General features: G+C 43.9%; 1 protein-coding gene across 1 annotated transcript in view; it reads right to left on the bottom strand.

Annotated features, from left to right (window-relative positions):
* The window catches only part of KCP (kielin cysteine rich BMP regulator), a 496,613-nt gene that overhangs the window by 182,675 nt on the left and 300,051 nt on the right, over nt 1–13,887 (bottom strand). Inside the window, exons 26-28 of the mRNA XM_085653703.1 lie at nt 12,329–12,414; nt 10,943–11,036; nt 1,499–1,651 (exon numbers count right to left, since the gene is read on the bottom strand). Of these exons, the coding sequence (XP_085509829.1) occupies nt 1,499–1,651; nt 10,943–11,036; nt 12,329–12,414 (333 nt within the window). The remainder of the gene's footprint in view (nt 1–1,498; nt 1,652–10,942; nt 11,037–12,328; nt 12,415–13,887) is intronic.

Below are 13,887 nucleotides of genomic sequence, written 5' to 3'. Positions count from 1 at the left end.
AAGCTGATCTTTCCCTTACAACTCATGTGACTCTGCACTTTAGTTACACTCTTTCACTTGCGGGTACCTGTAACACAAAACTGGAGGGAAACAGAGACTCTTCAAGGGTTGGACACAGCCTCAACTATAACTGCAGGATCAATCCCTCAGGTTTCGCACAGAAATACAAAAAAGACACTTGATTTTGAGGTCTATGGTCAATGAAATTTTAAACCTGAGTCGTGTATTCTTTTTTCTTTAATTATTCTTCAAAGATTATATCAATATGAAGGGTCAACACGTGTTTCACGACGTACTAGTCGCTTGTTCAGGGCCAAACCACAGATACTTGCTCTACACCTTGTATCGTTATTGCAGGAACAGCACTAATGACTGCTTCTTAAGCCTGTTTTTTTAATATAATATTCCAGAAACACACAGTACAAAAACTGTATACAGCATAGTAGCCTAGGATGATACAAAATATGTTCTCTACACTTCACAGACGTTTCAGTTTCACGGCATATTAACCGCAAGGGAGAGTAACGGCGTTCAGACATGTATAAAGTTTTTGTACTATACGTTGTCTGAAATATTATATTTAAAAAACTGTCTTAAGAAGCACTCAGTGCTATTCTTGTGCTAATGATAGAAGGTGTAGAGTATGTAACTGTGGTTTAGCCCTGAAGAGCGAATTGTATATGGTGAAACACGTGCTAGCCCTTCATGTTAATACGATCTTTGAAGAATAATTAAAAAAAACTATTTTATCCATGACTCAGTTATCAAATTTCATTGACTAAAGAGCTCTAAATCAAGTCTCTTTTTCATACCTGTAAGGCAGCATTCTAGTAAATATTATAAGTGTAATAAGAAGAGGAGCTGCACAACTGAATGTTACCATTCCTGACTTTTCCAGCAGGAGGTGCTATAGAAGCATTTACTCTGCAAGTCTCTCATTTTCCAGTAGTCACTTTAAGGCATGATGTAGAAGAGCTGCTGGGGACCATGTTAAGGAATGCCATTTGAGCCCTTTGTATGGGAGAATCCCCTATTTTGCATCAAGGGTTACTGATAAGAATGGTGCAAATGCTGCCTGCAGAACTCGCTGGAAGGAATAGTTGAAGGATGCTGGCTAGGAAGTTATTTTTCCTCATCTTTAGGAAACCCTATAAAGAATGGTGCAGGGGCGTGCACTGTAAGAAATAGCCCTTTGATATTTAAGTAAGAATTACTGAAGGGCAGCGCAGAGTCAGATGGGGCACTGAGAGCAGTCTCTACATAACTTACTGGTGTCACATTCAGGCAACAATCAAACACACTGTGAAGCGAATAAGCAAGATACAGAAACAGATACACCATCTTAGGGCTTTATTTGGAGCTTGACAGATGGAATACACTGTCAAAATGTGGTGGCAGATTTCCCATTCACTGTGTTTCAAGTGCAGTAGGCTGTAATGCACTTGTAATATGGTTGACGGGATGTATATGCAATGCTTGTGACGGAGTTATTACCTACCATTGGTTTGGGTGGGGTGCAGGCAAGCAATTGGTGGACACTGCGTTGCTCCACAGACGGTGTCCCCATTTACACAGGTACAGGTACTGCATGGTTCTCCATCCAGCTCCCACGCTACCCCTTCATCGAACTCTGTCCCATCCAGCACACAGACTGCTCCAGATAAGAACAAAGCATTACATAAATACAAATATAATGCAATACAATCCTGTGCCCAAGGGTGTCCATCAATGATAAGGTACAATAATAATCAAACAAACCTCATTTCCTGCACAGGCGCTTCTGGGAGACACAGGTCAATGGCATTGAGAACATTTTCTGCACCAGGTTTAAAGATTCCCAGCAGAGCCAATAGTATTTCAACTGAACTTTTAGGGAAGGCAATTGCTAATGGCAGGCACTGTGACAGAGGCAGGGATTAAGGGTGACACCAAGTATTCCACAACCTCTTACAGTGGTAAGGCTGTGGCCAATGGAGAATTGCTGTGAATCTAGGGCTCATGCTGACCTCAATGCCGCACTATGGCTCTACCACATATCCAACAATGCGTTGCTAACCATCTTGGTAAAGCACAAATGATTAAGAAAATTTTGTGACAATGCACACCTTTGGTCACACTTTCCTGACAGGTGACTATGCTTCAGAAAGCGTTAAAATCACGGTTTTACTTGGCAGCATGTATTGATAGCAAAGTCCAGAGTTACCCAACTATAGGTCTCTAGTTATTTGCTAGCTCAATTTAGAAAGTATGTTTTGTTTTGTAATGTGCCACACATATTGCCACACCCTCACCCTATCTTGATAATCTACAATGCTAATATTACAGTCTCACACATCCAAACGTTTGGAACACAACATCACAAGAAATAGCACACTGAGGACGGTGCACAACACATCCTTCTTTAAACTTAAGGCCACCCATCAACATTACTCACCCAATCACAGCCTACTATCGCCAAGTGGCTCGCTGGGCACATGGTAGTCCACTTAGTTGACACCGCCTCCATTATCCTATTTTCAGCACATGGTTAAATGCTACTAATAAACATATAACCCATATCAGCTGGATTACGCTGCTAACCTCCATCGTGCATCCTGTCACCAACATGCCCAAACGGAAGATCACAAATCGCGGTGCAGTGCAAGACTATGGCCCATCACCGCAAGCAAAAAGGACAGATGGTGGATAGAATGATGAACAAATCAAACATTCCCATGGAGAGCAGGGTCAAGACTAATTTTCATATGGCTGGGTCCGACCTGGAATGGCATGGCAAGAAAAAAACAATAGAATTAACCCAGATCTGTGAGTGGGGGGTGATTGTTTGATTTGTTCAGAATTCTGTCCATCATCTGTACTTTTTGCATTTGTCAGGCTAAGTGGGAAGGGTATGCCCAGATGTGGGTCCCGTGCTCATTATGCTACCTGGCTGACAAGGGGTGAAACCCCAAAATTGGTCCCAGGTTGCTTATTTCTGGTCCAGGGAGGACCTGGCCTGGCAGTCTGGGCTGCCTGTTCCCAAGGGGAGCGGAGTTAAGACTGATTTGCATATGGCGGGTTCTAAACTGGAATGGCATGGTAAGCAAAAAAAAGATGGATTTAACCCATATCTGTGAAGGGAGGTGAATGTTTGATTTGTTCAGCATTCCGTCTGTCATCTGTTCTTTTTGAATCACTGCAAGCAACACTGGAGAGAGGGAAGACTGGAGTACTCAAGAAGAAATTCAACTCCATTTCACTGCTGTCTCTTCAGGCAGTTAAAAGCAATCTTATCGAGAGAAGGGCCACAAAGTTCTCTCTATGTAGACACATCAACAATTACTTTGAACCAGTTGATATAATGGCAGCAGATAAAATTAGCCTTTGAAAGCCTACTTCCAAGTCTCCCTGGTGAGCACTGTTTAGCTATTTTCAGTAGCAAACAAATTGCATTTGAAGATCGTCATAGCAGGTCCATAACTTAAATGATTACACTTTTCACAACCTGATGCTTGGAATATGGAAACAGATTATCTATGGATGCCATTCCTTGCATCTGTGCAAGACTATACTCAGCCACCCAGCAGTACTTCGCAAACATATCAACTCCCCTGCTTGGGCACAGAAATAGCAGGTCACATAGCACAAGAAAAGCTGTATATTGCGCTGTAGAAAAGTGAGTTTTTAGTAGGTGGGGGGTTTTCTCTCAGCTAGTCATAATACTACAGTCACTAATAGGTCTCGTAAACTCTCGGTAAATTAATTCTTGCTCACCCCTAGGTAGCTTAGCAAACGAGCAGTTAAGCTTACCTTAGGAGACAGGTATGTGTAAAGCATTTAATAACACAAAAACAGTTTAGAAAATACAGAATAGTTTTATCTGTAAAATGACAGCAAAATGACAACTATCCAATGTAGGAAACCCAAGATATGAATTTTTAAAGATTAAATAAACAATTGTGCATTCTTGCGCCGAAAAGCTTAATGCTTAAAGTGCCACTTGCGGCTATCTGTTTGCGCTGGACCGGGACAAAGTAGAAGTTTTAGGCTAACCCCAATGGAGTGCAGATCGACTAGGCTGAGGGTTAGGTCCCGGTCAAAAGTTTACCTTCGGACTTATGGCTTGATTTAGATTCCGGCTGATGGGTTACTCCGTCACAACGGTGACGGATATCCAGTCTGCAGAAATGTAAATCCCCTAGGATATTACGTTATTTATTTTTCAGCGAACGGGATATCAGTCACCATTGTGACAGAGTAACCTGTCAAAAACTAAATCAGACCCTTAGTCTTCTTATTGGAGTTTTTCTGTTGATGACGAGTCCTCAGTTTCCTTGGATCCAGAGTTCGATTTCACAAGAGCAGCCTGCTGCAGCACGATGCCTCAATGAGTCTCTGGAATTCTTCGTCCTCAACAGCGAGGAGCTCCTGAGCTTTCAGCAGCACAAACCAGCACTGTCAGGCCGATTCGCGAGTCGATGACGGCGGATCGACTCTCGAGCCATTCTCCTCCAAGAGCTTTTCTGCAAAACTTTGCAGAAAGTTTCCAAACTTTGAAACCTTGTTGGTTCTAAGTTCCTTTGAGGAAAAATAAGTGTCCACTAGCTCAGGCCAAGTGTTCAGAGACTTGGATTGCCTGTTGGGGGCTAGGACTCATTTTCCCACAATGCACCTGCACAGTCCAGGAAAGTTCCAGTTGCAACTGGTCAGCTGGGGTGATCCTCTCTTTGGCATGGCAGGTGACTTCTTCCAGCTCTGCTGTACATTCTGCTGGTCAGGGAGTCCACTCCTATTCCTTTAAATCCAGAGCAGTCCATTCTTGGTGGAGCCTTGCAAGTGCAGCATGTGCAGTCTTTCTGAGTGCAAGCCTTCTTTTAACAGTCCAAGGGGTCCAGCAGGGCAAAATTGTTCCAGGCAGTGTTCCGAGAAGCTCCTGCATCTCTTCCATATTTATCCTCCCTTCTGTGCTGGCAGGAGGTGGAAACCCTAACTAATAGGGATAAAGCTACCTCCCTCTGCTATGCCCACTTCCTGCAAAGTGTGGTATATTTTTGACCCAGAATGCACTATTTTCCCAAAAATAAAATTGGAGAAACATCTGTCCTTGATGTATGTGTCTGTATAACCCAACCCAAAGGTGAGGCTAACTACTGACTACACTCCCCTTCCGGCCCCTCCCCTAATCTAATTGGGGGGGCTCCCATTTAGCTGCTGATCAAGGAAGTGGAGGCTAACCTGGGTCCTGTGACATCTGCTCTCCTGCCTTTGAAGTCCTTCTTATCTCCCCAGCTCCTTTCTCTCCTTGGCTTTTCCAGGAAGCAGACCTCCTCCCACCAAATGGCTGTATGTTGCAGCTTGAGACCTCTTCACACCTACTCAGGAAGGAGATTGGCTCAGGCTGTCAAAGGCTGACCAATTAGAGGACACTGCTAGAGGGCTGTTTTAGGTAACATCAGGATAGTAAGTTCTAAAGGATTATGTTACTTACCCTGTAAGCATCTGTTCTTGGCATGTAGAGCTGTAGATTCACATGCTTTGCATACTCCTGCCATCTAGTGTTGGGTCTGGATGTTTGCAAGTTGTTTTTCTTCGAAGAAATCTTTTGGAGTCATGAGGTAACGTTGCTCCTCCTTTTGGTGATAGTGCGCATGGGCATCGACTCCATTGTTGGATTGTTTTCTTTCCGCCATCTGTTTTAAACGTAATTTGCGGCGCTCTGGTTCGAAACCGTTCTTCGGGATCCCCTCGGTGCGCAACCCACAGTACCCTCGTCGGTATTGTTTTGTACGCTTTCCAAACATTCTCCGCGTGCTGAAGATGTACAAAACTTCCCATCTTCGATCTATGCGCCATGACCACAGACAGACGCCAAGATCCACTCGGGCTGTTAACCACTGAGACCGCATCCGGAAGCCAGGCGCCGAGATCCCCTCGTGCTGCCACAATCGGAGATCGTGAACGCGGCTCCACTTTTCCGGCAACTTCAATTTTTTTAAGGATTACTCATTACTGACGCGGTCTCCACATTCGTTGCGCCTCACCCAGCACTTGGATATTTATGCCAATTCACCGGTTGATTCACACAGTGCGGTTCCTTGCCGCTTCACTGAAGACCGCAAGCCCTGCTCTACCCAGGGCATTACTCTCCAACCAGTACTGGCATCACGACTCTCGCCAACTGCTTTGTGTATACAGGCATGTCATTCTAATGTCCTGAAGATGATCCCACTAATTATTTAAGGGATCGAAACGCTGTCGACAATATGTACACCATATATATTTACAAAACTGCTATGGTAAAATATGTGATGGTGTCTCTATGATATTCTGTATGTTTCGTTTGTATCAAATTTGTATACAGGCACGTTTTCTTTGCCTGAACCCTTTACTTAATGTTGTTTGTCTGTTTATGTTGGTAGGACGCAGGTTGTGTCCCACTTTGATTTTTTTCCTTACTTTATGTTATACATTTATCATATATTAAATACATGTCCGGCTGGACAGCAGATATAGCACTGATTGAGTCTATATTAATTCTTACTGTACTATTATACTGTCTAGGGACCACTGTCTTTAGAAATAGTTTACACACCCAAGGTCCCTGACCAATTGCCTAATGGGTTCCCTTGTGCTTTTCAGCCCCAAGATGTTGATAGCAAACCTGCTGTCTGGTAGGCTTCGACCTAAAAACGACTTTGGCTGTTTTTCTTTAGCAGTGCATATAAAACATGTTTTATATTTTCCCGGCTTTTTAGGTCGAAGCCTACCAGACGGTGCAGCTGTCTGGTTTGCTAAAGACATCTTGGGGACATTCAGAAAGATGGCCTTGGAATTCATTCGGCCCTTTCCTTACTATTGGCTTAATGGTTTGTAATTCACATTTTCTGGCTTTCTATTTACTGCCTTTATTTGCTCTAGGCTAGTGATACTCAAAGTTCAGCCCGGGGACTGCATGCGGCCCTCCTGAACTTCACATACAGCCCCCTGGGCAGCAGCAGCACTGGGCTGCTCTTTGCTCGACTCAGCACTAACATGGAAAAAATGTTCAATATACAGCAAGCACCTACTTAAAGGTTAATTACAGTTAGGGAAAGTAAGTAACTAGGCCCTTAACTTTAGGAACACCTTCATTTTTAAAGACAGTCACTAGATATTCATGGTTTGCTTCACCTACACCCACTTTAACCCCCGGTCACATAATAGACCAAACTTTGCGGCCCCCGGGAAAATGTTTGTGAGTACCCATGCTCTAGGCTGTCCAGATTCAGTTTGTCCTTCCCGTTGCCCAAACATTTTTTGTTGTATTCTTCCACGAACTTGATTTCTGTAAGAAGGTCTTTAAATCTCGTTCTTATCTTGTCAAATTTGCTGTGCATTCAGAGACATAGGTCAAATGTCAAGCTATCTCCCCCTTACAGAGCTTGGTGTTTGCTTTTCTTTCTCTGACTTCAAAGTGACAGAATTTATGTGATAATCCTGCTGAACGTCCATGTAAGAGGAGAAGGTGTAGGGTGTTTTTTTCTAGCACACAACAAAAATAACTGTGCTGATGTTTCAGAATTAGTACAAATGAAGCACTTTTTGGGGTAATTGTGAAGTGTGGTGGAAACAAATATTTGGATAGGATCAAAACACATCAATAAACTTAGGGCCATATTTATAGAGAAGTCGCGCAGTGCAGCGCAGCAAGTCACCTTGCTATGTTGCACTGCGTTTACAGAGAAAGGGCAGGAATGAGCCATTTTTAATTTAAGGCAATACGGTGCATTCCTGTCTTTTCCTCTGTGCTGGCACCCTTTTGGCTGCCTAGCGCCAACGCAGGCACCCTTGCACCATAGTGAAAGGGTGGCCTGCGTTGTAAAGAGGATTGTTTTGTGCAGGAAGGAGCACCTTCCTGCTCCAAAGCAATCTGCTGAGGCTTTTGCCTCTTTCTATGCGTGCTGAAAAATGCACTCCACTCTGCCCTTCCTCTCTATCCCACTCCACTCCATTCTACTCCACTCCACTCTACAACATGCCACTCAACTCTACACCCCTCCACTCTATGACATTCCAATCCAACCCACTCCACTACAGTCTACCCCATTCCACTCCAATCAACTCACTCCAAACTACCCCACTCTAATCCAATATACCGTATTCTAATCCACTCAATCTACCCCACTCCTCTCCACCCTAATCTACTCACTTCACTCCAATCTACCCCACTCCACTCTTCCCAAATCTATCACTTCACTCTAATCTCAACTCCACTCCAATATATCCAGGGCCACTCAACCCCAATCTACCCCACTCCACTTTACCCCAATACCCCAATCACGTCTACCCGCTGTAATACACTGTATCTACCCCCACTCCACTCTATCCCAATCTACCACACTCTATTCCACTCTACCCAACCTAGCCTACCCCACTTTACTCCAATCTACCACATGCCACCCTAATCTACCCCACTCCAGTCCAATCTAACCCTCTCCAGTCCAATCTAACCCACTTCATCCCACTTCAATCTACCCTATCCCATTCCACTCCAAACTACCCTACTCCAATCTACCCCATCCAATCCACTCCACCCAACTCCAATCTACTCCACTCCAATCTACTCCACTCCAATCTACCCCACCCAAACCCAATCTACCCCATCTACTCCCGTTGTTCCCCACTCCACCCCACTCCATTCTACCCCACCCCAATGTACCCCACACCACTCCAATGTACCCCACTCCCCCAATCTACCCCACTCCACTCTAACCCAATCTACCCCACTCCAAACTATCCCAATCTACCCCCACTCCATTCCCACTCCAATCTACCCCGAATTACCCAAATCCACCCCACTTGATTCTACGCCACTCCAATCTACGCCAATCTACCCCACTCCACTCTACCCCAATCTACCCCATTCCACGCTACCCCACTCCAATCTACCCCACCCCACTCCACACCACTAACGTTTAGCCATGCTGAATAGCACCCACACTAGTGTACCTAATGGCTAAAACACATGGCCAAAGCCAATTGCTCTTGCATAGGCTAGACCTGTTGGCTTTGCTAATACTTCTTATAATAATCCATTCTACCCTTGGGGCTCCCTGGGGGTGACTCATAGGTAATAAAAAGGTAGTTTTGAACTTTGGGAGTACTTTCAATTCCAAAGTGAAATATGAACATAGTTTTATTTTAAAACCAGCCTGCAAGGCTCGCCTGGCTTTAGAATGACACCAGACACCACAGCAGTGCACACGTAAGTGCATTAAGTCCTCCACTGAGGTCTCTAAACCTACATACCCTACCATATACTAGGGACTTACAGGTAGACTGTCTTTGCCAATTAGAATTACACCCATTACCATATACCTTTAGAGGACAGAGCACTGGCTTTGGGCCTGGTACGCAGAGTCCAGGGCACTTTCGGAGTCAGTAACCACCAACATCAGTCAAAAAATGGGGGTGATCTGGGCAAAAAGGATGACTCTTCCTATGTTGAAAATGGGAAAATACCTTGCAGTGACATCCAAGAGCCTCCTAGCACAAGGCAAATAGCCTTAGTCACAAATGATATCTAGGTGTTCCTAAGAAAAGGTACCATCACAGGAAAGGATGTAGTTGCCAAAATTCAAGGAGAAACCATTAGCTACTGTGTTCTATGCCAGGAGATGCACATAACACTCAACAAAAAAAATCGGCTACCATTCATCTATTGACAGTACATGCTGATCTAAATGAGACACACTATTCTCACTGCGGGAAAAGATGAGCACTCAGAGATGAGGCCTATAACATTCTTCAATAATGCAAGTTGACAACATCCGCTGGTTACAAATATTAGGTAAACCACAAAAATGCCAAATAGATTGATTTACCTTTGAAGGACCATAATCGTATTTCTGATCTGGGGTGCAGGTGGGGATCATTCTAAACCAATGGAAGAGCAAATCACAAAGAGCGGTGGCCTGTTGCAGCACTGACAATTACTTGAGAACCAAATAAAAGCCTACCCCAATCCACTCTACCCTACTCTAGACCTGCAGGAGTATGGTGCATGAGCCAACAAAGACAACCAAAGCTATGCAGAGACTGGGGCTTAGGGGACTGGAGGGATATAATGCACAAAGCACACTTCTGGGGTTGCTCTTGTACAGCAAAGTACATCATTTAGGTTTCAGTTGTTAGGGCACTTATTCCTTAGGGTCTGTCACTTTAGTTCACCCCACTCTCAATCACGAAACACTCATTATTGAGAGCGGAATGAAGAGCTGCTATGTGCAACTGCTGTTATGTGCGACCTTGAAAGGAAGTGAGCTTGACAGACATGGCTAGATATTTTTTACTTCAGCTTTATGTCAGGTTTCATTAAAAAACACAGACTGATCAAACATTTCTGGTCACTTCACCTTCTTTCATTCCTGAGAGAAAGTAAAACATCCAAAATGAAAAACGTCACAGAGTTAGTTCACCTTCTGCTTATTGGCCCAACACTTTCTGTTCCAGAAACAAGGCGCAGCAAGGAAATCTGGATGCGACACTGTAGATAAGGAAAAGAGGTGGTACATAGCCACTGCAGGCCTGGGCGAGAGACCCTCTTAGAAATAAGAGAAAGAGTAGCATATGTGGACACAGTGCTAGCTCGGGCCAGTCTTACAATGGCAAGGGGAGGCTGGAGCTTGACGAGCCTAAGGAGACCTCGTATGTGGAAGTAAGAAGGGAACAATATGAAATAAAGCACATCCTCTAGCCACAGAGAAGTTGTTGCTATGCGGGAATTCTATCCCTGGCAGATAGCATTATCACCATTTAGGGTATGAGGCCAAGTGAGAAATCTGTTCACGGTACCCATTGGAGAGTTTCACAGATAGGGTATAAGGCGTGTGTGAGATCATGAAAGAGGCGTACACGAGTAATAGATGGCATTGAACAAAGGAAAATACAACAATGAAGTCAAGATAGGATCCTGACACCCTACCTTTGCAGATGGGGCAGCAGTGTTGGGGGTCACGGATAGGCCTAGCACAGGCTGGTGGTGGGCAGGACTCCTCCTGACATCGAACATTTCCTCCCTGGCAAAAAAAGAAATGAGAATCATAAGGGTGGTGTGTGGGTAGGGGGTGTTTAAGTGAGGGTAAGTCTGTCTGTGTCTGTAAAACCCATGGGTGCACTAAATTGAACTACAGTGCTCTGGAACTGTAGCTTGGTGTGAGGCATCTTGGAACCATCGAAAAACTGGTGGTTTGCTGGATCTAAAGGGGCTGCATTTTCCAGTTGGCCGGTTGATCAGATACAAAAGTTGTTACAGAATAAAGTTACTGCCACATTGTGGATACCTACTTACTTGCTAAAAAAAAAAGTTTAGGTGAATTATCTGTTATTTTCAGTTGGTATTTTCATTTAACCACCAGAAACCCCAACTTTTCCAGTACACATACATAGAGCAATGACATTAAAGCCCATATGTTGCAACTGTATCCAACAGAAACTATTTGTAACTGGTCAACTGGCATTTCTACTAGGAACTCCTGCTTAAGGGTAAAAAGTGGACAACGGCTCTTAGCAGATGCCACTAAATTAAGAAATGGTTGATGCTTCTTAGAGACCTTAGGCTACTTTTCAGCCATGGCACTCACTGAGGTAATGAGGCAAGACTAGGGATGTACCTATTGGTGATTTGCTTATTGATGATTTGCCTTTGTACTTTTATGGCACATTGATGGCCAAATAAACTTTTGTTGATGAGGATGATGATCACCAGGGACCCTGTCGCTGTAGTTAACCTACTCATCACCTGTGTTTCCGATGCCAAAGAAGACGGCAATGAGGCAAACAGAAAAATAAAAGAGCTACAGACTTTCACAAAGTCACATGGTGTGTTCGGTTGCAATAGAGGATCTGGCTCTGCACAGAGATGAAGTGATGCTATGGCACACAATGGAATACACAGCTATGTGTTTTGGGGTTGATCTAGGAAACCATTAATGAAGACTGTGTACATCAACCTAAAGAGGATGTGGGCAGGTTAGAAGCAGTGTATTTGGAGCTCAGAGAGAACCCTTTGAGGAAGGGCGCGCAAGTGGTGTCATCTTAAGGATTTTAGAGGTCCCAGCGAGACATATTTTGGAGGCCCTTATTCGGAACAACCTTGAATTTTGTTAAACTATTTTCTGCTAGTTCAAGCCCCATGATATCATACAATATTGAATTATACATTAACGGTTGAGATAGAGAAATAAAGAGAAGTGCAATAGAGACATAATTAATGTTCTCCAGAGCCCATGGAAGCTGGGAGCCCCAGACAATTGGGCAATTTGGATATTCCTTAAAAAATCCCCTAATGCAAGTCAAGAAGTTCACTTACCAAACAAGTGCACTTCAGGCAGGGGCCGCTTCCGGGGGGGCTGAAGGTCTGGCCGTTAATGTACAGGGTGCCTTTGTAATCGCAGACTAAGCAACAGAGAAAGGGAGCAAGAGAATGAGTTTTATTTTCATCAGTAGAGTGCAATTTTTAAGAATGTAATGAAAAGCCCAGGTCGATCCTAGAAGCTGGGGCATGCTGTGCTTAGTTCTAAAATATTTCATTGGGCAATAAAATGCACAGGTATGCTCAAACGTTTGCTAAGATTAAACACAGAGCGCCAATTAAACCTACATTGAAAGTCTGTGTTTTGCATCAAGACATGATATCACACATAAAAATACATTTAAAAAAACAAAACCGTGCTGAGGATGCCCCAAACACAGACACAAAATAGATTTACTTAACAGCAGCAGGAATTCGGAACTTAGGGCATGTGCATTTGAAGTGCAAACCCTATAAGGCAATGTACCGCGGTCATTGAAAATGTATTCGCTAAATCAGTCGGCTGGACAGACATTTGCAAAACAATGAGAAGCATGTTGAAACCTTCAGTGTCTCACAAACTTGAGGACTGTGAGTAAATATCGAGTTCTTACTGTCAGAGATTTCTTTCAAACCACAGAATATAAAACCGTGACGAAGAAAGGTCATACTTTTGACAGGTGCTCCATTGTTTGTGAGGATCACGAGATCCAATTCACACCCATCCCACCACACGTAGAGGTACTCCCTACCCTGCATGCATTTTGCTACCATCTGAAGAATACTACAACATGTCACCAACACTACACACATTAACCACGGCCACATACTTGCACCCTTAGCAGATACAGAGTGCATGACTGCCACCATGGTTAGCTGGCAAAGCAAGAAGATGCTGGAACAGACCTCAATAGGGACTATCAACTCAGGCTTGGGGTTGAGAACCCTTCAGAAATTGGGGGCATAGGGCTGTCTGGGTATTCTAGGGAGACTCGTATGCCAGTATAATAGAGGACACAGGCCCAGTTTCATCGTATTAAACATTCAAAAATGGATTCATATTTGTATACTTCAGATACAATCCCCTCTTCATTTTCTCTCATTGGCTATACAGATAGCCAGTGCATACTACTTTTCCCGATTCCATGCATACGTTTAACACCGCAGCACATAGTATTGGGGCCATATTCACCTCCGCCCATCGCCCATCTTCCTTCCGTTATGCTTGTGTAAGTTGTTTCTCCATCTTTGATTCCCTATTATTTAACAAATGATGGTATAGTCGTTCTTCTCACTCACTCCTCCTATTATACTTCTAGCCAGTCATCCCTGGTGGGAGGTGTATATCAGGGGTTCTGTTACTTTGTTCATCATCTCTGCCCATTTTATAAAATCATCTGCCACATTCTCACCTGTTCTGACTTTTCTCAATCATGATTTTTCAGCGTCCATTCCATCATATCCTATTCCCAGGGAATCCTGGTGGGTGTCTTGTCCAAAATCCCGTGTATTGTTATGAGACGTTTAGCTGATAGTAGGCCTAGCACTGCAAATTTATAGGGTACCTTCCTAATTTT

Source organism: Triturus cristatus, chromosome 4_1 (assembly GCF_964204655.1).
Source record: "Triturus cristatus chromosome 4_1, aTriCri1.1, whole genome shotgun sequence".
Lineage (NCBI taxonomy): Eukaryota > Metazoa > Chordata > Amphibia > Caudata > Salamandridae > Triturus > Triturus cristatus.
This window is presented reverse-complemented; position numbering and strand designations above follow the sequence as displayed.